At 43.3% G+C, this 26,050-nt stretch overlaps 1 protein-coding gene across 2 annotated transcripts in view; it reads left to right on the top strand.

Annotated features, from left to right (window-relative positions):
- DUSP22 (dual specificity phosphatase 22) overlaps positions 1–10,192 on the top strand; it is a 41,864-nt gene extending 31,672 nt beyond the window's left edge. For both annotated transcript variants that reach the window (XM_040548035.1, XM_040548034.1), the window contains exons 5-7: positions 1,965–2,039; positions 3,539–3,710; positions 6,450–10,192. In XM_040548035.1, the coding sequence (XP_040403969.1) occupies positions 1,965–2,039; positions 3,539–3,710; positions 6,450–6,635 (433 nt within the window). In that variant the 3' untranslated portion in view covers positions 6,636–10,192. The remainder of the gene's footprint in view (positions 1–1,964; positions 2,040–3,538; positions 3,711–6,449) is intronic.
- Positions 10,193–26,050: the final 15,858 nt, after the last annotated feature.

Here is a 26,050-nt window from a genome sequence, read left to right as displayed (position 1 = left end):
AGAGTAGCCCTGATTCTAAGCTTTGCTATTTCTCTTCTCATTTTCGTGATTGCCTGCAGACACTCACACTTGACAGTGAATCAGCAGACTGAGTGTCAGCAATAAGGAAGGATAAATAAAACTGAGTGAATGGCGTTCACTGCTAGCTATATTTAGTACCTTGCAAAGGTGCTGTGCTCGTTCACAGATGCTTTTCAAACCAAAGCATTGAAGTGTTTAACCAAAAGTTGTGCTAGACCATTGAAGTGAATTCACGGTGCTTGGAGCTGCTCTGTTGGCCAGATTCTCTAGAGAGAAAGAGAAAAGAAAGATGAGTGTATGAGAAGATAGGGATGTTGTCAGTCCAACCCTAACCAAGTTTCACCTGATCAAATCCACTTAATCTTGGACAAGCACTCCTCCTCTGTGCAGTAGTAATGCCTCTTGCGCACACAGCCCGGTGTCATTTGTCACGTGAGTTATCTACGTGATGCTGCCAGTTCCCCACAGGTAGACCTAGTGTCATGATTTGTTGCGGTTCAGCCAGTGAAAATGAAAATGTTTTGGAGCAGCAGTCTGAGCAGAAATGTGTTCATTAGGCTTCCTCAGTCTTCTACACTTATCCCACTTGATCAGTTTCTTGAGAAACCCAGAATGCTGAGTTTACATGATGCCCTGAAGCCTGGGGTTACCTCATGCCGTGACGTTTTCCTTACAAGTCACTCAAGTTTCTTCCGGCTGTGTTCTCCGTGTTGCATCCAGTGATGCAAGAACTGCCTTGGGGAGGGAGTCGTGGGCTTTGTGATCCCTTGTTCTGGATATATCAGCTTATATATCAATGCCTTTGCAAGTCCTGAAGGCAGTCACTCTTGTATCGCTGTCCTCCTTCAGTTCTTAGTGTTTATAGTATCAACAGCTGCACTGTTGGGCAGGAAGGGAAGCTTCCTTTTATGTGGGCATTCCTGATTTTTGTGTGGCTGCTGGTGCCGGGCTGAGGTTTTTTCTTTTTACCCTTGTGGTATAATATACACTCAGAGGGGGGGAAACATCTTGAATACAGGACGTTGTGTTTCATGGGTGTTAAGTGCAGTGTGCTTTCAGGTTCGTCTTGTCCTCTTGCGAGGTATTCAGTACCGTGCTTACTGGCAGTCTCCTCTGTCTGTGCTACTACTTGTGAGCTTGACTTGCACGAGCATTCAAAGGCTACAGCGAGCTTCAGTTCTGTTGAGCTGAGAGGTGCTGCTGGCACCTATGGTAAATTACGGACAGCCCCAAGGGCTTTGCAGCCTGAAGGGCAGGGGCAGGGTGAGCATTTCTTTTCCGTGAGTCTTTCTTTTCCATGTTTTCTACCACAGTGCTTAACAAAATGTAGACTGTAGGCAGGGATTGGCAGCTATACTAAATAACAGTGGGGCCCTGAGATCTACGGGGAGGAACCTGGAAGGAGATGAAGTAGCCAAGACTTCAACAGAGAATTTTTTTCATACCAGTGACAAAAGGGAAGGATTTCATGTTGTGTCCTAGTGCATGGTTTGAAGGAGGAGGAGAAGTCAAAGTTAAGCTCCAGTTTGGGTAGCAGGATGCTGCTTTGCGAAAGTCAATATACTTAGAGCTTGTGTAGCCATGCTGAGTTTCACCTAACGTCAGAGTATACTCAAGGAGACGTGAGCTTGAGTTACTAGTTAAAAGAGGAATAAAACACAAACTGAAACACAGACTTGACAGTCATCAGAACAAAGTGTTTGCTAATGTTTATCACACCGTAGTGCCTAAGATACCAGTTTCTCCTTCAGGTAGCATGGTGAAAAACTATGCCAGTGAGTTTGGGGTTTCATCGATAGATATTAACTTTCACATTGCAAGCCCCGTGTTCAGTTCTAAATTCTCGAAACAGCATTAAGTAAGCTTTCGGATGCATTTTTCTCTAAGTAGTGATTTTACTAAATAGAGCACTTTCTTTACTCCCCTTCTGCTTCTGTTTTCAGGGCAAGGCATTTCAGAGAGAGCATCAAATTCATCCATGAGTGCCGGCTTAAAGGTGAAGGCTGTCTAGTTCATTGGTATGTATATCACTGACCAAGAAAGCTTAAGGGTCACTGTGCTTTTACTTGTATGTTCATCATGTTAATGATAAGGTAGTGTTTATCTCCATTTTATAGCAAAATCTGCTTGGACTGAAGTGCTCTTTTTATTTGAGAATCCCCAGAAAATTTGTAAATGCTATTAATGCATCATGCAACTAGAACTTCTGAGCCACTAGGCTGGGCAGCTGCCTGGTGATAAAAGGAGCCCAAGAAATTCTTGACCTTCTCTCCTAATCAAATCTATTCATTGGTCTTTCCTAAGAAAGTAATAATAAGAAAATCTCTTTGACTAGGGTTCTTACTTATTTCCCATTATCGTTAATCATTGTATTTCTAAAGAGTTCTGTAATCCTAATAATTTGATTGGTTTCCATGACAACTATTTGGGTGACTTCAATGTTACTACAAATAAAAAATAGTAAAAAAAAAAAAAAAAATCTGAAAATATTTTTTTTCTTTCAGCTGCTGAAGCGTTCAAACGTTGCTTTTTTTTAATAGCAAGTCTCTGATTGGAGACTCCTGAGACTATAAAAAGTAAAAAAAGGAAATCCCACCCTGTTTTTTTCTTGCTCTCTACTATTGGTTGTAGTCTGTGTTGTATGTCCAAATGGCATATCTGAGTCTATATCTGGAATTGGTGTCATCTCATGATTTGAACACTGGACTTGAACAAAGGCCCTGAGTGTAAATCCTCAGTTTGCTACCAATTCATAGCAGGGCTGTGAACGAGTCATTTGGTCGGTCTCCACGTATGTAATACAGGAATAATATCTCTGAATTGTGATAGTTTTAAAAAGCACATATTTAAATTTTGTCATATACTTCAAGAGCATAAGATGGCTTGGAAATGCCAGGTGAAAGAATCTGGTACAGATGTAGCCCAAGCACGTTCTTTATACTCACCATAGTAAGACTTGCAGTTCTTCTAGAGCTGTCAAACCAGTACTAGTGAATGATTCTTACTTTATCCAACTGTTTCAGGAAACTAGAGTCCTGAGAGCATAAGTTACACAGTGCATGGATAGTAGAAATAGGAAAAGAGCTCAAGCAACCAGACTCATGCGCTTTACAATTCAGTTTATTTCAGCCCCATAAAAATGTCACCTTTATTCATGGTGAAAAGGGAACAGTCTTATTTTAGTGCTCTGATCTGTATAGGCAGAAGAATGTGGGTGACGTAGCTTACTCAAAACCAAATCTAGCTTAGAACATGTGTGCTGTCATCCCCTTTTGTGAAGACAATGCTTATACCTTCATTTCTAGTCTCATATGAATTATCACTCTGAACCAGCTTTCTCAATCTTATCATCGATCTGTTCTGATGCATTTGAAAAAGCAGTAGCAAAACTCCCTTAACTCAAGTACAGCAGTATTTCTTTATGGTGGCAAGCAGCACAGCAACCTTCTGTGGTTTTGGGAAGTGATGCTTTCAGTGCTGTACTTCATCTGTTTGTTGCACCTCGTTTGTCATGCAGCCTTGCAGGTGTCTCCAGGAGTGTAACATTGGTGGTTGCCTACATTATGACCATCACAGACTTTGGCTGGGAAGATGCACTGTCTGTTGTCCGAGCAGCAAGATCCTGTGCCAATCCCAACATGGGCTTCCAGAGACAGCTACAGGACTTTGAAAAGCATGATGTCGATCAGGTAAATGACCTACAAACAGATGAAATGGGAATCAACTCTGACTTAATTCATGAGCTACTTCTCACTAGCTGGTCTGACTCCTTGGTTTTGGTTTGTGGGAGTGGCCTCTTGGTTAAGCCTGCTACACTGGAGAGGTACAGATGGAACTGAAGGTAACAGGGAACATGGGATGGGAGGAAAGATGAAGCACAACATCTAAGCACACCTGCCCAGCTACACTGTCAATCCAGTGATCTTCATGTGTGCTGAAGACGTAGTACAAGACTTAACACCTTTAGAGAGAGGAAAAAGTAAAGAGTGAGTAGCTCAGAATGTAGTAGTGAGATCAAGATTTAATACTGGTTGCATAAAAGTATTTTTTCCTCACATTCATTTGGAATAGTAAGCAGGAAAGAAATCATAATCAGAGAACTTTGCTATCCAGGAGTCAAGTTAAGTTCTCATTATGACTTACATCCTCCCTCAGCAATGCCATCTGCGGCTGAGACTTAATAAACATTCTGATTTGTAGAATAGTCTCAAATCTGACTCTTCTGCTTATTTCCTAGCCTTTGGAGGCTTTGTAGGGCTAGGAGAATTGAGGAAACAATAAGACTGCAAAGTGGTTATTACGAAATAAAAATTAGTTTCTTACCAGTAAAAACAACCGTCCTACGCAAAAGACCTGCTCCCCATGGGTGATCAGTGACTTCCACTTACACTAACTTCCTCCTCTGTCTGTCCCCTCTGTTTTCCATTGCTCAGCATGTTGCTGTTCTCTGGACTTGCTTGGATTTTACTTATTTAAAAAAAAAATAACAGAGGCAAGCCAAAATACACGAGGCAAAGGAGTTTGGCTTTTTTATTCCATCCCCATTGTTCTGCTGCAGAAAGCTCGGAGTTTAGAAATTACCATTTGTTTTGCATGATGCAGCTTGCAACCGTAAATATTTGTGTTGATTTTTTTTTAATATTTAACTGAATGTTTCCTGGATCGTTTGGAACTGATGTAAATGGTAGAGTAACTGATTTTTAAGAGACAGAAGTCAGAGGGGGACTTTCCAGACTTGTCTCCTTCCTCCCTTACAGTCATTTCTACTCTAATTGGTCTGGGCTAACAGCAATGACAATTAAGGCTATATGCAAATAGCCCGATAAAGACAGTAACGTCTCTCTTTTTTCATCCACAATGGACGGGGCATTCTGCCTATTTCACTGAGGGGGAGGCAGTAGGTTGCAAAAAGAAATATCCACCTGTAGTCACTGGCTGGGTTGTAGTTTCCTACCGTCTCTTAATAGCAACCACATCCTTAGCAGGTGTCTGTTTACACACCTGATTTCAGTGGAATATTGCCATCTGCAAAGGGTGTGAACTTTTTTCTGATTTCAGCACCATGGGTGTTTTGCTGTGCATATATAGGGTGGTATCCTGTGGGGTTTCTTGGATGGGGCTCCGTTAGATCTTGGTCTTACAGGAAAGGGCTTAGTCACTAAGAGGGTCGTGTGGTTTGCAATAACTCCGCGCTTCCAGGTGGTAGCCTGAGGCTTCAGATTTGACTCAGCATGTTAGGATCTCTTAGGAATGGGAGGGTGTAACTACGCTGAGGTCTTGTCTCCTGATGTTCAGCTAAATTGTCTTTACAGCTAAAGTTGTCCATAAGCCCCAAATAGAACAAAGCTATGGAAGTTAAGGCTTGAAAAATTCACAGGAATAGTATCCCCACTGGGACAGGACAGCTGGGGTCTGTGTCTTATTGCTTCTACAGAGAAGACCAACAAAGATTGCCAGGAGTGACTATGTGGACTTAAATACTTTAACTGGCAAAGAAATGACAGAGTAATGTGACAAAGATTTATAAAATTGAGTGGAATAGAGAAGGTGAACAGGTGTGACTTGTACTCTTCCTTGTAATATAAAGTGGAGCTGTCAAGTGGCAGGTGCCAATCAAAGAAAAGCATTTTTTTTATTACAATATGTACTTGTGGATGATGTTGGCATCCACATACTTTGTGGCAACAATCTGTGGATTTGAAAAGTGCTCTCATGATAGGGAAAAAAAGTGATATCAAGCACAAAGATCCTGCCTCAGTTAAAATATCTGGAAGCTGAGGAAGATGTCCCAGCATGATTGCCCTGCTATTGCTTTGTTCTCTCAACTTGAGCCAGACCTGGTACTTCTGTTACCATATTCAGTCAGTCATTTCAATAACATGTAAGGTCCTATGCTATAGCTGTTAAAGCTCATGGCCTTTTTCTTCCTAGAAGATACCTTTCCTGGTATCTACAGTTCAGTTTCTACTGCTGGTGTTTGTTAGCTCAAGATGAAAAGGCCATATGAGTGGTTCACTTTCTGATCTCTTAACCTTCTGAAGTTATTTAAGCCTGTTGTGACTGGGGCGAGTTGACTGATCATGTTAGCTTCCACACTTACTCATCTCATTGTACTTGCAACAGGAGGAGGCTGCTCTTAAGTCCAGGATGTCCTTACCCATTGGGTGTTCCTTGCTTGGTAGCTCTACATTCAGCCAAGCTGTTATGCGAGCGTGTCATTTTAAGGGACGTAAGGGATTTCATCTGTGTTCCTATGCCTACATATTCTGTGCTGCTTGGGAAGGGCATGCAATATTTACACTTCTTTTTCAGATTGCATGTGTTTTTAAAGGCTCTTGAAATTCTGTAGGGCAGGAGGGAGTATTACTTCTGCATCAGTCTCCTGTTGTTGCTTCATCATGTTGTATCTGTCTGTTCAATTTCTGCAGTTCAGGCAGTGGCTGAAAGAAGAATATGGTGAAAACTCTTCTCAGGATCTGCAAGAAGCCAAAAATCTTCTGAGCAAATATAAAGAGCAGGCAGAGTTGCAGCAGAGTACTGGGGGAAGACAGTGGAATAACAACTTCTCGTCTGTGCCATCCCTCTCATACAGCAACTACACAACAGAGACCTAACTGTAGAAGGTTGAATTTTTCTACCTTTGAAAAACATCTTGCCATAATTTCCATCCCATCTTCAAGACTGTCAGCAGTAATCATGCAAACAGTTGATTTGTAGAAAGCTTCTTGATGAAAATACTACATTATGTGTGTGTGGGTGAGTGTGTTTGACACAGTTTTATAATTTGGGCAGGATCGAGCTCTTTGTATGCTCAGAAACATGATCCAGTTACTGTGGCTAAGCCAGTTTGTCTGTTAGCCCCAGCTGTTATCCCCACATAGCCTGGCATTTGCTGTGAGGTTAGCTCAACTCCTTTCGTTGTAGGCTAGCAAAGGGCCCTGAGAGATGAACTCTGGTGATTCAAGCTGTGGCAGTTTGACATCTCTGTGCTTTTAATGTGGCAAAGATGTTATTGCACCTGAAGAAGGGAACTCAAGTCTGTCTCTGCTGCTGCTGTTCACAGTTCATTGGCAAGTAATACCCTGGAGATGGACTTGCACTTGAATGCTAGACTGTAAACTGGAGCAGGTGAGATACATGCATATACCTTTCTGCCAACAGTAACATCTAGGGGAGAAGTGTGACAGACAGCTCTGACTAATAACATCTTCAACTGCCACAATTGTACTTGCTTCAGTGCACGTGAGACAGAGCTGTCGGTAGAACTGCCACAGACCAAGAGCACAGAGGCTGTCACCACAGTTCAGCTGATATGCAGTGATTTAAGCCATGTTCGCTTGATTGTCGGGAAACCAGATGCACATGAACTTCTCTGGAGAGTAGTTTGTCAGGTTTCCAGTACCACTGACCTTCATTCCCTGTGGAACACGTGCCTCTTCAACACATGCCCCTTCGCGTGTGGTAACGTGTCTCCAAAGAGTGGGCTTGGTGTGAGTGCGAGCACCTGTTTCATTGCTTGTGCTGTGGTTTGCTCTTTGACTTCAGCTACCTCAGAAATGCTGTACTTGTCATTGTGGTTGTAAATGCAACCTTGAAAATTGCCTTGTGTAATCTTAATTTGACACTGAGTGATGTAAGTGTGCGAGTGTGTGTGTGTGTGTGTGCGGGGGGTGCGTGTGCATGTTTCACAGATGTCTGTATTAGAAAAGTTTTTCTTTTAAAATTGCCCATATTCCTCACTAGTTTAAAATTTGAGTTGTTTGACTTTCTGCCATTTAAAAACCGTATATATTTTGCTGTGATCAGATTTATAGGAATGCATTTATAAACTATGTTTTAAACTAGGTTAAAATTAGGGGCCATACTCTGCTCTTGGTTAACCTGGTCTGTTTCTAGAATGGAGCCATTGCCTGACTTAAGTGTATTCTAAGAGTGTAACGTCAAATATGTCGCCAGAGATGCTGGGCAGTATGTTGGTTTCTGATGGTGTAATTGGGGTTGTCCCTGCTGCCAAGATAATGGTTTCTTGTCTTCCTCTCAGAGGATGAAAGGCCTTTTTTCCTGAGGATTGAATAAAAATTAAAATCTCTCTCTGAGTAACCAGGGTATTTAAAAACAAACAAACGAACCCTGCAGTTGTTTAAACGTGATGTATATCATGCTAAAAACTGAGCACTGAGGGAGAGTCAGTCAGCATACTAAATATAGCTGTAATCTCTTTCAGTTGTTTTGGTACTCTCGCCTCCCATCCCTTCACAAAATTCCTCTTCGTGTGACTTCCTGCTTGGTTTGGGTGGCAGTGGATTCTTTGGATGCTGAGAGCAAGGCTTTTGGGGTCAAGTAAGCTCAGGCCTTGTTAAATATTTTCATATCACGTGTGTTCTGTTTTGTGAAATATGGATCTTGTACATCAATAAGTGTCAAAAAGGAGAAGAAAAGGGATGGGGTGAAACTGGCCTGAGCTCTTCGTCCAAGTCCAAGCCTAAATCAGACTTTTCATTGTGCGTGTGCTTTAGGTGTTCTGAACAAAATTGGAGCAGGTCGATCATATCCATGTTGGAGTAATAGGTGCTGTTGGACTCGGGAAGGGTACTGGAGTTTGTTTTCAACCTTTTGTAGCTAAATGAACCTCTACCTATTTGGGATGACTAGCACCTGTGTTCTGTGTTTGCCTGGTAACAGGAGTATTTGACTCTTCTCAGAGGTGCTGGGCTGCAAATAAGTAGCTGTTTAGGAATTCCAGCACAGCAGTACCCTCTGTGCTCTGAGAGTGGACATGCTAAATGGAAAAGGCTTTCCTTGGTAACAGGGTCTGATAGACATTCAGGATGGTGGTCCGTTTGTTCAGCCCTCTCATAAGTGTAAGATCAGCTTGTCCCCGGAGGGTAGCTACCAGAAGTACTCTGCTGATGCTCTTGCAGGTATCCAGCCAGTCCATCCTGTAGGTGACTGCTAGCAGTATGTACTCTGTAATATCTTTGGTCCTCTCATCCTTGGAGTAGTAACGCTGTGAGCGCAGATAAGTTGGCAGTTTGTCTACTCTGACAAATGCAAGGCAGAGCAGGAGACACGTTAATGATTGTGCATCTGTATTGATTTTCTGAAGTAGTTTTGTTATCCCCACAGAATCAGTCCCAGAAATGGGATTTTCTTAGAACCGAATTTGGATTTAGTGCCATCTAGCCACATCAATGTGCATTATTCTGCAACTGGTAAGCAGATACAGGGTAAAGCAGGAAGACAGGGAATGCCATATTATCAGCAAATAGAAGTGCTTCTCTCCTTTTAAAAGACAGAAGGTATTTTCTGTTGTCTCTTGCTTCCACATCTTTAGTGGACTGTACATGCTACATAACATATTTAAGAGTGGCAAAAGAGGAGCGGCAGTATAAGAAAACTTGAATCTGGGTCCTCTGTAGGTAGCAGGAGGATAGTTTACTCTTTTATCACTATAAGGTGCAGAAGAGAGAGTAGCTACGATTCTCGCCTTTGGTCTTCTAGAAAAAGAGAGGGGCAAACACTGACTGAGAACTTGACGTGATTTGTCTTCCAGCCAACCTTTCAGTGGCAGCGTGTAGGTCTTTCTAGGTATAGGGAACATGACCCCCGTCCACATCTTCATTGTCGGCCTTTATAGTGTAGGTGATGGATTCAGTTGTTTTGTTTCTGTACTTCAAACCATTGTCCTCATTTTGATGTTCACTGGAAAATGTATAAAGTTTATAACACCTTATTGGATATCCAGATTTGAAATGTGTAATCATTTTTTTGTAAACTTGATATCCATGTGTGATTATAAGGAAATATGTAGTGTTATACAATGTAGGTAACGGGTAAATGCATTAATATTTATTACCCTGATTTTTAACCTGGAAAGAGTTGCTTCTTTACATTTTGTGATTGGTTGGGAAGATATGGCAAATCATATCTGTTTTTTAAAAAGGGCAGTAATAACATTGGTTGCTATAATGGCCACTGTCTATAAAGAAGTCAGTGAAAAATTATAGTAATTACTTCAGCTAGTTTAAAAGCTCTCAACCTGGTAAGCTTCTTGATTCTTTGTCTTCCTGTTCCTGGGCATCTTAGCAAAGCCTTGATTGCGTTTTCCAAATGTTTGTATTTAATACGTTCTACAATTTTTTTATAAATAAAAGTAAATGTTAGCACCTGATCTGCTTGTATGTTTCTTAAGTAATAGTCTCTGCAAAAGGCTTCTAGTCACTGTATCCCTGCAGGTATAGTAGGAGCACAACACTAATTCATTTTGGAAGTTACATGTCTTTTTGCCTGTATGCAGACGTCCTGAGACTTTGCCTCTCTTCACCGAGCTCTTCCAGGTGAGTACAAGAATCTGCAACACAAACATCTCTTTGATAATAGTCCCCGAAGAGGATGCTTTATGTTGCTTTCTTGTTGCTGGCCTATCATTGCCCAACATGGTATGTAGCGAATCCAAATTGTTTTATTATTCTGAAATACCCTGTTTTCCATACGACACTGGTTTAGGGCTTAATTAGCTGTACAACTGGGTTTAAAGGTTGCCAAGACTCAAGGCTATCAGTAGTGGTTTGTCAGAGGAAGATGACATAAGTGCCAGAAGATGATGCCAAGGCAAAAAAAATTTTTAAAACTTCTTGTGTAAGGGGGAAAAAAGCCCCATTTGAATTCCCACAGACAACGCGCTATGTTTTTGGTTTGCCAGAAATACCCTCTGAGCAGAGGTAGTGTCATTCAAACGATTGAAAAATAATAATAAAATAAACCACACCAAACCACCCAGCCTGAAAGTATACTCAGTCATGCCTAAGCAGCCAAATCTCAAGGCCACATCAGTCATTGCTGAAGGCTGGCTGTGTGTCACATCGCTAAGGGCAGCTAGATGCTCAGGCACAATGGGTTTGGGCCCTCTCCTCCCCTGGCCCCTGGCCAGCTCCTACTAGTTTATAGACTGCTGGGAAGCTGGATGTTTCCTCGGGGATTTCAGGGGTCCAACCAACTAAAAATATTCTCCGCTAGAATAAAGTTTTAAGGGGTCCATAGATAGCTTCAATGTGCATGTAGACAGCTTCAAATGTACAAGATTCACCTTTTTCGTAATGTATTTCAGTTCCAGTTCTTCAGTGTAAGTGGGATGGCTTGGACTTTATCAAAGGTTTTCAATCCTTGTATTTTCCTGTAAGACTTCAAATTCAGTGCAGCCTGTTATTTATAGCTTATAGTATAGTATATAGCTATAGTTAGCCTGTTATTTATAGTTTAATTATCTCATTTCTCCTATGCTATCTGTAGCAATGTCTTAGAAATATGTACTATAGCACTGATGAGACAGAAAATGTTTAAACTGTAATCCCTTGTGCATTATGAAAATTTCTTAAGTTTTAGAGGAGGCTTCCCGCCACCCCAAGGGAAAACAAGTTTCCAAATGGAAAATGTGCTGTTGCTCTGGCTTCCTTTTGGCCATTAACGCCTCTCAATGGCAATTTCTATCCAAATCAGATGTAAAAGTTAACTGTGCTGTGACTGTGGTGCCATAATATTGTTCCCAAGTGTGTACGCTGTTGTATTCAATGTTATATGTAACCGTGATGAGTTCTGATTTGATTCGTGTAGTCTTGTCCCTCCTTGCAGTAAACTGAGGAAACTAGAGAGCAACACCACGTGTACTTAGATGTGCTCAGAACCGGGCTAAGAGTAAATTAGGAAAAAGAGTCCTTACATCACATCAGGATGAACATATTAGTGGAGGGAAAATGATGGTCTCTAGAAAGTAGACAGTGTGAGGAAGGTGATCTTACACCTTAGAGCGTTTCTGTAGAAACCCCTGGAGACATAATATGGGACAGAAACAGCTATTTTCACACCTTGTTCTTGGTAGAACTTTAAAGGTCCCTCTCATTTTCCATCTCTTGTATGTTTGACTGTTTCATTGCTACATTTAGTAGCTCTCCAGTGTTGTTCTGCCCTCGCCCAGGGAACAAGCTTTTGTTTAAATGTGTTTGAGCACATATAGGCTTAGCTTTGCTGTTGGTTTAGTGAATTATTCAAACTGCTGCTATATCAAAAGTGAGTAGCTTGTGGGTAGCAAGATGGCTTCCTGGAGTTTCCGTGTAGTTTTTAGGAGTAGGCATCTAATGAAGCGGGAACAAGTGCCTTCTTGCCATTGAACTGCTGTGCAGCTCAGTCTTTGTGAAAGACTAGACTCAAATGGGAACCAAACACATCTACAGTGAACTGGGGGTAAATTTCATTTGTCTCAAAAATATAAAAATGTAATATAAAAATATAAAAAGTCTCAAAAAAAAAAGTGATTTTCAGCCAGACCTACACCTATTTTCTGTTTTAGTTGAGGCAATGATAAATACGCAGGTTTGTGCCCTTCATTATTCATTGAGCTATGAATAGAGATCAGAACCAAGACATCCACGCTGCTTTAAGTGTAAAGTGTTTTTAGGTTGTTTATTTGCTTGGTCATCCGTTTGCACAGGCATTAACAAAGTACAGCTTTACTTCTGGGCAGATGCATTTACAGATAGGCCCTCTGAGAGTCCCCTCACACCTTTCTCTGAAAGCAGGTGAGTTCTTATTTAATTTGTCAGATACAGGGGGTGGGATTTTTGTTACAATTTCTTGAAGAATCTCTTCTCACCCTTCCATCTCCTTTATTATTGTCATTAAAGATGTTTTTTGGTACTAACTGGTATTTATCCCAGAACTCTTGAGCCAGGATAAGTGAGTGTCAACGTGTGGCCTGCAAACAATTTACTTGTGTAAATGTGTATCAATAAAAGAGCTTATGTTAAAGGTTGCTGATTTAACCGTGTTAATATAATTCTGCTGTTTGTGTATCTGTCCTGATGCAGTGGTGGTGTTGGCTGAGCCTGCCATGACTTCCTGTAGATGTTGTTGCCTGTTTGTGACAAGCTGTCGGTGGCTCCCAAACAGCACTGGGTGTTTTGGAGAAGTAACGCTGATCTAGGACACAGCTGTGTTGAACCTGTCACTGGAAAAATTAAACACATTTAACTTGTATTCTTTTGTCAAAAAGCAATCCTCACTGATGGACCAGCATCACATGGAGGTTATTGATTAGTGTTTTGACTGTTTCTCACTTTTTAAGGCAGGATGGGACTTTCAAAGCATGTAAGTAGGGGAAACCTCTACCCTGTATTCAGAGAAAGTATGTGTTGAAGATGCCAGAATAATAGCTGGGTTTATGCATGGTCACTGCAGATTTTCACAATGGTTGCCATCTGGAAATCTTGCAAGTAAGTTAAGTGTGCAGCACATAATTTTACCTGCAAAGCTGCTGAGATAATCCCCAGATATCTTAAAATAAATAAAAGGGGAGGGGGAGGTGGTGGTGTACAAGCTTTGGTCAAATCCTCAACTTCTAGAGATGAGATTCTTCAGTTCTTAGCTTTCTTTACTTGATAACGTCTGGTTTACAGTAAGATTCTTACTCAATTTGATAAAGATCTCTATCCCTCTGGAAGATAGGGTATGCCATGCAACGATTTGTGCCGTCTGAGTAGTAAGGCCTTATTTTTGCAGAAGCCTGTGATCTGGGCCCGTCTGCAAGATGCTGAAGGTGCCTCTGTTGTATACAAGAGAACTGGCTGTGGTTTTACTGACTGATACTGCCATTTACCCCAGGAAAAAAATGCTGCTTGTTTGAGAACACTGAAAACCATTTACATTTCTGCTGGTCTTGGAGGCTGTGTAAGGATGTCTATCTTTTCTCATCTGTGTAAGGCTGTATGGCTCTAAAAATACTCAATAATAACTTTGGAGGAGTATGGGGAGGTGCAGCATGATACAAAGACCATCAGGGTATTTTATAGTCAGGCACCGATGCATTGCAAGTGGACTCTGGACTTAAGAAGGACTAGAAGGATCTTAAATGTTGCATTTGTTTTCTTAACCATATATCTTCTTGCAAGGAATAGGGGTGAGCCTGTAGCATGTTTAGCGTTGACTTTATTTTCCCCAGGCTGGTCACCTTACATAAAGTTGATTGCACTGGACGAAATGTTAGTCTTGTGAAAACTAAGTTATTTCTAGCTGGACTCTACTTCCTTAAAATTATTCCGCCCTGATAGGCACATAAATGCAGTAAGACAGGCTAAGAAGTTCAATAGTCCCTTTTCACCTAAAAAATGTTGTAGTTTGAGCTTATCAAGAAGGTGTACTGAGAGACTGCCACCTTTCTTCAATCCACAAAATACAGGACTGAGAAGCATTTGGGTTTCTGTTCCCAAATCTCTTACGGTCTGCTGTATGACTAGGCAACTTGCTTCGTTTCCCCAGTAAAATGGGGGAGAAAGAAGCGTCAGGGCTCTCCTGGTACAACTCTGTGAAACCACAGATGAGAAGCACTGCATTAGTGCTGGTTGTGCATTGTTAAACCCCGTATCTGCTCTAGATCTGAGGGGTGTTGAAATACCTTTGCAGGAGAGATTCTGAAGCAGGACGTGGAGCTGTGGTGGCTTCTTGCTAATTCGTAGCACCTCACAATTGCACCTCAGTCCACCTGCATGGGAAGTGCTGTGCTGTTGGGTGCTGGGAATAGGAAAAAAATCAAGGTCTGACTCCCTAGGTGTTGTTCCCCAGATTGCTGCATTTCAACGTGAGTTGCGTAAAATGCAGATGTTATTTCTACGCAGAAGAAGGAGTGGAAAGGAAGCGTTGCAGAGTGATTCTGTTTATGACTGCCCTAGACAAAATTCATCCTACAGGCGCATCTGTTGAACATAAAATCTCAGGTAAAAATAAAATAGTGGGAATATGCAATATGCCTGTGATGTCAAGAATGATAGGGCAAAGTGGAGGAGGAATAGCAGATAGAAAACAAAACCACTGGAATACCTGAAGGTAATATGGGAAGGATCTGTGATACATGTGCTGAGATATGTTCCATGCACTTCAGGAAAGAGTCTGCAGATTGGAGGGGGGGGGGGGAGGAATTGAAAGGGAATCTCTATTTCCTATACTCTGTATATATGGTTAATATGCTAGAAGAAGTGGCGTCCTGATTTTCCCCTAGTGCTTTTTTTGTGGAAAGAAAGTGCATATGGAGAGTACGTCTAATAAAAGTCGTTCTGGCAGATGAGAGCTGGAGGAGGAACAAAAATAGCGTCTCCTTGGGCAGGCGGCAGCTGCTGCTTTTGGACTGCTTCATGGAAGGCATGAATTTGATTCATTTCCAAAGACAACTTGGAAACTCCAGGCAGCAGAGAAAGGGACTCCCCCTTGACTTAGCTGTTTTTCTCTGAATGTATTGCACTTGTGTGAAATGCAGTCAGCGCTGCTTCTCAGGTCATTTCGGGGGGGACGCCAGCATGTAGGGATTGACCCTCTGTTCCTCGGTTCAAGAGTTTGGGGAGCATTGCTGCCTTGAAACACATTGAGTTTCAAGAGGGGTTGGGGAATTTGCGGCGCCTGCTGCGGGCACCTCAGTGGAAAAGGAAATTTCCCTTGAACTTCAAACCAAAGTAGATCTGAAGCCTCTCTTTTTACTGATGGCCACCATCTCCTTCATCTGCCTCTGGTTACCTCCAGCACTGATGAGGGCTGTCTTAGTCCCTCTACACGCACCCGTCCTCCCAAACTGAATGAAGATGGTACCCAAACTCTGCTGCTCTTTCGTTCAACAAACTCACGTTTTACCTGATTTTAATTTGACCACCCTATTATATGAGCTTCGGGAACTAACAGACAATTTACCTAGCTGAAAATAACCTGTGTGAGGGCTGGGCTGCAGAATCAGCCTAGGTAAGTGTAGGGGGAGCACGGTTTGGTGATTTCTCTGAGCATAATTTGCCAGCTCTGATGGGAAACAATAATGGGGAGGAAGAGACGGTAATCAATGAATCAATCCGCACGGCTCATTTAAAAATACCTCCTTTTTTGTGGCTTTGGTTACAAGAATGCTTTGTGGGCCACAGCAGAAAGACATTAGCAGTTGTTTTAAGCTGTATTCTAATTTCTTGTTTTATGAAGTCCCATCAACCACCAAGCAACAGAATTTCCACTGCTGTATGTACTGGGGGGGAGAGGGAGAGCAAAGGGGCAGTGGATATTTTAAGCTGTTGCAGCTGAAGTGATCAGGAGCTTCTGTAGCTAGCAGTAGGTTGCGGTTAAGGAGTGCATTTGCTTGAGAAGGGACAGGATGAGACACCAGAAACCCTACTTCAATAGAAGCCACCGAAATGGCCCCTGAAGGAAATGCTTGGCCATGAGGTTGCACGTAACAGCCACCTTCTCCTGACTAACCCACGACAATATGGTTGTTCCTCCATCATCTAGGATAAAACCTGCACAGCAAGGAGTGCCTGCTTGTGCATCCCAATGCACGACGCGTTGACACGCTGCATGCTCTGGCATCCCAGAGGGCTCCTTAGCTCGGTCACAGCAAAGCCCAAGTGCAACAGAGCCAGGTCAGGGTAAGCTGAGGGCCCTTCCCACCTCAGGGTGACTTGGGCACAGACTCGTAGTACGGCTTGCTTGGGCACTGCATGAGCCGGACCCCAGGCAACTGGTTACATTGGTGATGTGTTGTCTGGGAGTGGATTAGCCTGGAGACCTGGAGGGGAAGCTTTAAACATCAAGTGCAATCCTAAAATAAGCCTTTAGTGCACGTTCTCAGAAGTGAACAGTGCTTCGGGCAGGTTTGCTTTTTAGCCACACTTCGAAGGAGGGTGATCAATATTCTTGGTCTGTCTCATGCTGTTGCAGCTTTAGGAAACAGGAACTTCATGTTTCAGAGATGATTTTCATCAGGCCCCACAGATGCAGTTATTCCTAGAGGGAAGATGTGGCAATCAGAAAAAGGATAACCTCTGTTATGATATTCCTTCTCTTCCACCTGTCAGTGATAGGTGTAGGGAGATTTTATAATGATTGCATCCTAGAGAGGTATTATTTATTTTAATGAGCCCACTGAAGACGTATATCTAAATCTTAAGGTTTCGAAAGAGCTTCCAACAACTTGGTGTGCCTGAACTCCTCCCGGCATCTGCTGACTTGGACAACACACAGAACAGTTGTTGGACTTGAGCAGATGTCCGCTGCAGTTGCCTTTGAAAGAAGCACACAAAATGCAGTGGAAAAGATCACAGTCGTTGTCTGACTTTGGGTTGTCATTGAATTTCTTTTTTTCCTAAGTTCTTCCAGTTTGCACCAACAATTCTCAGTTTCTGTCATTGATGTCTTGGACAGTCACAGTTCATGGCTGTTAAGACTCTGAAGGTGAACAGTTGTAACAGATAATGTGATCTTAATGAGGCTTCTGGTGGCCTGGCTCATGAAGGTAAGGGAAAAGCATAATGATGTTTTCGGAGGGAAGCCAAGCAGGGCTTTGATTTTGGTCTGTTGGTTTCCTGCTGCTTTAGTACAAGAGGAGAGCAGTACAAGCAAATAGCGGCACCTGTGGGAATTGGATGGAAAACTTGGAGGAGCTTACAGGAGCTGCATAAATTTCTTGAGAAAGATAATGAGGCGTGATTGAGTTTTGTTCTAGAGTTTCTGCAATGGGAGAAAAGGTAGCAAATACCGCGTGCAAATGAAAAATGGGGGTGGGGGAGGGTCTCTCTCAAAAAAAAAAAAAAGACTACTGTACCTCAGTGTGCCAAACAATGATGAAAACAAGCTGACTAATCAAACTGATGCTTTTAGCCCAAAGCATATAGGCAAACTGGCTGCTACTGAACCGTACTTGGTATTGCAATGTTTACGGCACCTTTGCAATACTTCCAGCGAGCAGAAGAAATATGCATTGGTTGAGAAAACGTAGGACTTGCAGACCTAGACTACGTGAGCCCACGCTGATACTTGATGTTCTCCTGAGCAGTGGAAAACTAGCCCCAGCTTTCCATTTCTCATACTGATATGTGGTACTCAAAAAATTTGCCTGCATGGAGGGGTGAAAGGAAGCCAAAAATACAGCTGGAAGATGATGGTGCAGATGAGCAACCTTAAGCTCTGAAGGACTTAAGTGTGCACTGATCTGAAAATTTCTGATTTCTGTAGGTGCAATATTGGTTCCTTTGTGCAGCTTAGTGGTACCAGCCTTACAGACCTTCCTTGCACAGTCTCTGTGAGTTAGTATTTTAAAATGTGAAGTCATATCGGGAATTCCCAAAGGGATCCTTTCAAGCTCTGTTGAGCGTCAAAACTATGGGAACCTGGCTCAAGGGGACCTTTTTAGAGAAGAGGAAAGATGTGGGCCATAGTAGAACTGGAGCAGTCCTTGTAATACAGGTTCCCAAATGAGCCTCAGGCAACAATAATGAAATTGTCAAGTTCCCAGTCCATTCTGACCTTTTTTCTTTTTTTCTTTTTTTCCCCTAATAAGGTCAGCTTGTACTGCTGCTTCTCCAGCAGTAAGTTATGGTCTGTATTTGTCACTACACAGATTAAGCAACCGTCCTCAAAGGTTTCCCAGTCCTTAGTAGAGAGGAAGGACTTTATCTGGCTGTGTCCTGTGTGGAAATGCACACCCACCCCAAGCAGGATTGCCAGAGTATCCAGGCTCTGCTTTCTATAACTTATTGAGACACATTAAAAAGATACTGCACTAGGTTTCAGGCCAGAGTTTAGGCAGATAAAGAACATCACTGAAACTGTATCCTGGGGCTGCTGCTGGCAATGTGGTTCCCCCAGGGCTACAGAGGCTGGGAGGTAATGGCACGTGGGGAGTCCTCACCTGGAAGATGCCTCAGGAGCCCCATCACGGGGGTGATTTTATGCATTTACCATTACTCAAGAACCAGTGTGCCAGTAGGGATGCCACTAGGCATGCCCTAGGCATAGATGTCAGTCCATGCCCCTCCAAGGGCTGCTGTCTGCAGTTTTCACTGTGTCTTTGCAAAAATCATTGCCTTGCAGCTGGGGAGGGACACCTCATGGTTCGCAGCTTCTTGGGCATTACAGCAGCACAGACAGGACTGGGGCTCTGTCTCTGTGCACCAGTTTGCTCATTGCCCTGATGCTTTGCCCCCATAAAGCCAGTGGGGAAAGTCCTCCCAAGATCAGTGACAACAGGATCCGTCTCTCGGTGCTTTGAGTAACAGTTTAAGGCCACCAAGTGGCCATTTCTTTTTTTTTTTTTTTTTCCAAGGCAGTCAGAGGCAGCACCAGCCTCTCAGAAAGGCTAGCGTAGTAATAGAGAGATGTAACAGGGTTTTGCCTTCCATAAGACAACCACATCACTTCTCTGCTTCTCATACCACTGTGCTGTCACAAATACTCATATCTGAGAGGAAAAAAGGATCTGTGAAGGAAATGGGTTAGAGAAGCTTTCAAACACACAGTAATTTTGATGATATGCTCTTTACAGCGAACATTGCCAGCTATTTGTATGCTTTTCAAGGAGTAAGAACCAGGGAGCACTACAGACAAATTTTGGTGGCCTTTGTAAGTCTGGCAGGTCTGGATATCCAGATATAAGGAGGGATGAGCTGACCCATGATGGGGCTGTGGTGCTGCAGGATAGCCAGTCATCTATCTGTGGCCAGCCTCTTGCTCTGCCCAGCAGCCCATGGTACCTTCCCGCTCAGTCACAGCCAGAATTGCATTTACTATAAACAAGCGCAACGGGCAGTTCTGTGCTTTTTTTTTTTTTTTAACAGGCAATGTATTTTTTGACCCTATCCACAGCAAAAAGCAAAAAAAAGAAAAATTATGCAACCAAATGAGTAATGCTAAGTGGGTGAGGGAATTTCTTGGTGTTTTCTAGCATGCACAGCCTTCAGTAGAAGCGTGTGTGGCTAAGTTTGCATCACTGGCAATGTGAAAAACTTTATTTTGCTTCTAAAGAGAAGTATTCGCCCATGCTAGTAAGTCACCCTTCAGAGTATCCTTCCTGTTCATGCTAACCAAGGGTAGCCATGCATGCAGAGGTCTCTTTCTTTTTTTTTTCACCCTTAGAAAAGATCAGCTTGGTACTAAAGCTAATGAAATAGGCCATCCAGCCTGCATCAGCTGTCAACAGCCGTTGCAGCTGTTAACTCATCAGAAGTTACCGTGGGGCAGCATCAACCGCCAGACAGGATTCGGAGGGTGTTCAGAACTTGTCTGAGAGAAATGGAAGCGAAGCGAGGTGGACGGTGTGCTTTAGGAGGGGAGTTTTTCCATGTCACGAAGAGGCAAGCAGCACTCCGCTGCCACTGAAAACATCCCTTCCTACCTTTGCAAATCTCCCCCTTGGTGTTGTGCTTTCTTTCAGCCACTGTGACGTAAGCTTAAAACCAAACGCTGGCCATAGGAAACCCTCTATACACAGGCTTCCCAGACTTCCCCAGCTCTTCCGGGCAGCAGCTCTGGTGTGCTTTGTAAGGTCTTCTACCCAAACTTCACGGAGTCCCAAATGTTATTCTGCTGGTGAGACGGTCCTGGATTGCTCTTCCTCACACGCCAATATCAAAAGTTGCTGTGATCTGGAGTGGAGAAAGGTAGGAGGAGGCCCAACAACATATTGTTACTATAATTTAGCATATTCGCTGCTCCGGGAGACATTTCCAAAGGCAGCCAGGTCTCTCTTTCCAAAGTAGCCACAGCATTATGAAATTTCCTGGTGGCTTTTGATGGCGTTTTGGCTTTTTTTTTTTTGTCATCACATTTGGTACTTTTATCCCACGTCACCTAGGTGTTTGTTTGCTCTTTATCGATGATGTTGTGCTCTCAGCATCTTTGGAAACAAGGCTGGGCAAGCATTGTGCCACTGGAGGAAGGATCACTTACAAAGGCACCTGGCAAGCCGGTCTGCTCGAGCAGCGTGTGCTGCCCTGCGATCTGCTCGCTGGCTTGAACCCACAGAGGATCCAGTGGCTCACCTGGCTCTGTGCAGCAAAAGTGAAGTTTAATTGCGTTTTGTGGTGCAGCTGATGAAGATGTTTTGTGTTTTTGAAAACCCTCCCTCAGAAAGCCTTCGCTGATTTATGTACTTGCTAGACTGCTAATTGATAGCAGGAGAAATTCTGACTGGATGTACTTGCTACTCTCCATTCTTGCCCCCCACTGAAATCCATGTTTACAAAGACTTGTTTCTTTTTAAATCATTCTTCTGCGCACCTAATAGGGCTGACTCGCTTCTTTTCAAAGTGAAATACCACTGCACATTCATTTGGGTTGCATATTCACTCCCTCTAGAAAATAGCCAACCTCTTGCATTGTGCTGGTGTGAATGAAGAGAGTCAGATCTCTACTCAGCAGAACAATACTGGCATGTTGTTTCTGTTGCTCCTGAAGAAAGAACAATTAATAAGTGGATTTTTTTTTCTTTAAGTTAAGTAATAACCTTCCTTGCTCACTATATATTTTTCCTTTGGGGTTGTGAGTTCCTCTTTTGTCTTTCAAAAAGAAGGTAGCACAAACTGCTAGACCATCAACATCACCTCCTTCTCTCAACCATCTGCATCTCATCAGCATCTGCTCAGTAAGTCCATGTTGAGGGTTTACCCCTCACTAGTTAAGATAGGATGAAACAAAATCATGTTTTAAATTGTACAGGGCATGCTATGCCTATGTCCTCTGAAATATTTCCTTCCAAAGGGATGTGTGTGCCACAAGTGACTTCTGTGCCAAAATGGCCACAGACAAGAAGAGAACCTCCCAGTTTCTTTAAGGCAGGGAAATGTCTGCGTCAGCTGCATCTACGTGATATGTGAAAATTCACAAAGCTCCCTTCATTCTGAGTCCTTATCTCTATCATTTAAATTCCTGCTTTGCATTGCTTTTCTCAAAGATGCTTCCATAAAAAAGATAGAAAGCCCAGACGGTTTTATGTTTAATTGAAAATCGTAATAGGTAGTGGGAACGGAATGGTCAATACTTATGTAATATACATCTTGTGGATTTTTTTAATGTTGAGTGTTTAGCTTTCAGAATCTTTCATTCTTCTGTCACACTGATCTCTTCCCTCCCCAAGTCATTTTCTGATTTAATTGAACTCCTTGCAGCTCATTTTCTTTGAAGTGGAACCTCAAACACAAAATGCACAAAACCAAGCTGATCTTTTGAACCCAGGAAATGGTGTGGGTTTGAAGTTAGACAAAACTGAGCCCAAGCACAATACTCACCCTATGCTGGTATGAAAGCAGGCAATGATTAGTTAAAGCAAAAATACTCGAAGTGGTCCCACAACGTGCCGGGAAGTCCACCGGTTGGTGCGTTACCCAGCCGCAGACCTTTGGCAAGCTCCAAATCTACCAGGAATTGATCAAGATGCCAGTCATGGCTCAGTGCTCTCTAAATCCCTGGATATTCACTCCACCTCCCTTCTTTCTTGCTGGAGGAAAGGACTCAAGAGAGTGACCCCAGGAAGTCCCACCACAGCCCATGCACCCAGCTGGCAGCCCCCAGTCCCACCTTGTCACCAGCTGCATCCTCGTCCCACGCCTGCAACAGCCAGCCCCACCTTTTCCTTGCGTGTCTCACAATATGAAAATGCACTCCAAAAGGAGATTTTTTCCGAAGGAATTAAGTCAGCTTCTAACTTGCTCTTCGTTATAATAAATCGTATTTAGATTGGGTGCCCGTGGAATGGTCCTGCTTCTCCACTCTGGTGAGATATCAGCCCCAGCTTGGTTTACATGTGCCCATAATCAAGGAGTAATAATCGAGGAGTGGGGGACACACGGCCATGCTGTAGAGATGCAAGTCTCAAATTATTTGAGTTAACGGAGAGCTTGCTGCCAGCATCTCGTGGCCAGCACCACAACATGAGACAGAGCTGGCTGGCCTGCTTACTGGTGGTCAGTAGAAAACAAATTGTTTTACACTTAAAAGCAAACAGACTGCGAAGCACCAAAATCAAATTTGATAAAACATTGCAAATAAAAACATGGAATTTTTACAGACCCTCTGAAAGTGAATGAACAGATTTTTCCTTTTTTTTTTTCATTCCCAACAAGCATGTTGGGTTTTGAGTTTTCATATGAAAAATGAATAACTTTTTATAATTGCTTTTCTAAAAAAGAAGTTCTCCATTCTTTCTTAAAACTAGTTGGGAAAGAGAGTTGCTTTTTTCTTGGCCTGCCCTCACTGCTGCAATGAGTCCTGCCCCTGGTGTGGGTGCTCCCCCGGGGCCAGGGGTCCACGCGGTTGCTGTCACTCGTGGATGTGGGATGGGGTTTGGCAGCTGGGAGAGTGACAGCGAGCAGTGGGTTGGCTCCCACACCAGCAGGGGAGTATGTCCTTACTATGTCAAACTGGGAAAAAAAAACACCATGTAGTCAAAGTCTAGGCGTTATTGCGTATGCACCACCACATTCCTAGTAGATTTCACAATCCCCAAGTTGACTGTAGGTAAAACAAGACCACAATCTTTATTTTAATGTATGCTTTACAAAGCTGGTCAAACACTTTGTTCAGTGATGTCAACCAATGCTTTCCTTATTTTTCACTTAGAGCCTACTTGCGTTTTGTTTCCATTAATGATTTGATGAATAAGCGGTGCTTGCTGATGAGAGTGGCTGCACCATCACAGGTTGAACTGCTCTGGGGAGATGAAAAGCAAGGGCAACACTCTATTCAGAAACAGAGCCAACACAGAAAGAGAAAATGGGAAAAGACTCGCTCTGGAGTATATTATTGCACTTCAAATCCAGCCTCAGCCTGCACCAAGTCCAATTTCTCGCTCATTCAGCAAAAGTTTTCTTGTTATTGTTTTTGTTCATAATGTTGGATGATGTGATTAGCCACACTGCTCATTCATGTTTTCATTTCCTCAACTTGGTGGAATCATTAGATTCATGTATCCAGCACAAATATGACTGCAGGGGTTTTTCATGTCAGAAATCTTCACCTTTTCTCGCTGTGATTGCTAACAAATATGGAGGGATACAGAGCTGCCTTGTGGCTTCTCAAGGAGTGCAGAGCGACCTTTAAAAAAATACTTCTTATCAAGATTGGCATTGTTACCAGTATCCCACTAAATGCAGGCATATGCATACGCACACACATGCACACGTACAAAATCCAAGCTTTTTGCTCCCTTATGAACTAATGAAATATACAGCATCTCAGGAGTAAAGCCCACTCCTCCCACTAGTTTGGTACTGTAAATGTTAATGCTTCTGGTTCTAGATGGCTACACCAGGCAGTTTGGTTGCTGGAGTAGGTTCTAAGTCCTATGTGAACACTCCTATTTACTCCTCTAGTTTTTGAAAGGCAAATTCTTTTGCCTTGCTATTTCCTTGCACTCTCTCAGGGCACTTGGCATTTTCCTCGGATGGCAGAGGTATTTATTAATAATCTATTGTACTGCAATAGAAACAAATACATACAACAGCTCTAGCAGCTGTTGCCCTCAAGCATACACAATCTAAAAATGTCTGTTTTCATGTAATAACAATTTTCACACGTTTCTGCCTAGTGATAAAAAAGTCAATAAATTTGAACATCGGTTATTCCTCATTTCAAAAATCTGTTCAGAAGACATACTGAGGAGCTGGACTTGCATCTCCTTTCCCAGCCAATGTGGGCAGTGTCCGAAGGCATCAAGAGCAGTTCAGGAATGAGATGTGCCATTAGATGTGAATGCATTGATTGCATTATTCCCAAACCAGCCTTCAGCAGGCAGCAAACAGCGTTGCTCCAGGTGGAACCCTTCCTTCTGGAAGCCCCGTGTCGACCGTGTGGCCTCTTCCTTCTGGTGCCCAAAGGGGACCTGGGCTCTTGGGGCACAGCTGGTGGGCACCGGGTGCTGATGCTTCATGGGGCTGAGGCCTTGCACCCCCTGCTTCCAGGAGCACAGCCAGCCTGCCAATGCCCAAGAGAAGTCCACAAAAGCTTTGCTGTTGGCTTGTGGGGGAAGGCATCAGCCCAGGGCTTCTGAGCTGAGTCCTGGTCCTTCTGCCCCGTGTCAGAGGGTGGGCACGCCAAGCTTCCCTCCTCAAAAAAAAAGTTGCTTCAGGTGTTGTGACGTGTGGTGAAAGGCTATTTTAGTCCCAGACACAAGCCGATGTATGGGGGAAGTACACGAAAAGGAAACAAAATGTACACCAAATCCACCAAAAATAATGACAAGCGGACCGTGAGAATTTTCTGTTTAAAAGTACAGAGACATGGCTGTGCTGGCTGCTTTGCTTTGTTTCTGATGATCTAACGTGATTGTTTAATTAGTAATATGGAGGATGATACGTGACAGACTAACACTGTTCTAGACGTCACTATTTTAAATGGGGGAACTGCAGATATCATCCTGAAACGAGAGGGGAGTACCTATGACACAAGAAGTCACCACAACAGAGGATGCTTAAAATCACCTGTGGTGACTATTGCCAGACTGCTTCCAGAGCAGGTGCTTTTCTGGAGTCGGTCGAAGGAATTGGGAACCTGCTACAGATGTCCACCATGTCTTTGGCTTCTCTCGATGCCTTCCATGGAGATCTTTCTTCTCATGACGAGTTAACTCAGCCATCGACTGAAGTGCGGGGTGCTCAGACTTTAGGGGTGCTGTTACTTCATGTCTGAATTCTGCCACTGCTTTGGGCAGCTCAGGGCATCATCTCTCAGATGCAGAAATGGGGATTTGTGGGGACTTCTGTAGGAAGGAGACACCCAGTGGAAACTGGTGCCAATAACGAGGCATTAAGCCCTTCAAACCCCTCTGTCTCAGGAAAGGGATCTTGAAGCAGGTAAAGACGTAGACAGGTGGGCTTTTCACACCCACATTTAGGGCCTTAATCCACTTCTGAAAAATGCATTTGCTGATGTCGTTTGTCAAGGGCTTCAGTACCAGCTTTGCTGGGCTCCTGGAGACCCCTGAAGCTCTGTCTGCGTGGCCGTGTCTGTTCCCACTGGGGTGGCCCTGATGCTGGGTGGCAGAGCAACAGAGAGCCCTGTGTTCCCTCCTGCTTCCTGGGCCAAGGGAGACATGCACAAGCATGGCCGGAGGATGTGCAGGGCCACAAGCATCGAGGCAGGAAGGAAAGCAGGGAGAGCTTCCTGGCTGACAGCATGGGTTGGGTGCCTGTTGCCTTCATCCAAGGCCAGAAGGTGATTCCCAAGGCTGGGAACCAGGCCGGGG

The sequence above is a fragment of the Cygnus olor genome, chromosome 2, assembly GCF_009769625.2.
Source record: "Cygnus olor isolate bCygOlo1 chromosome 2, bCygOlo1.pri.v2, whole genome shotgun sequence".
Taxonomy (NCBI): domain Eukaryota; kingdom Metazoa; phylum Chordata; class Aves; order Anseriformes; family Anatidae; genus Cygnus; species Cygnus olor.
Note: the sequence above shows the minus strand (reverse complement) of the source record. Positions and strands in the feature narration are given on the sequence as shown.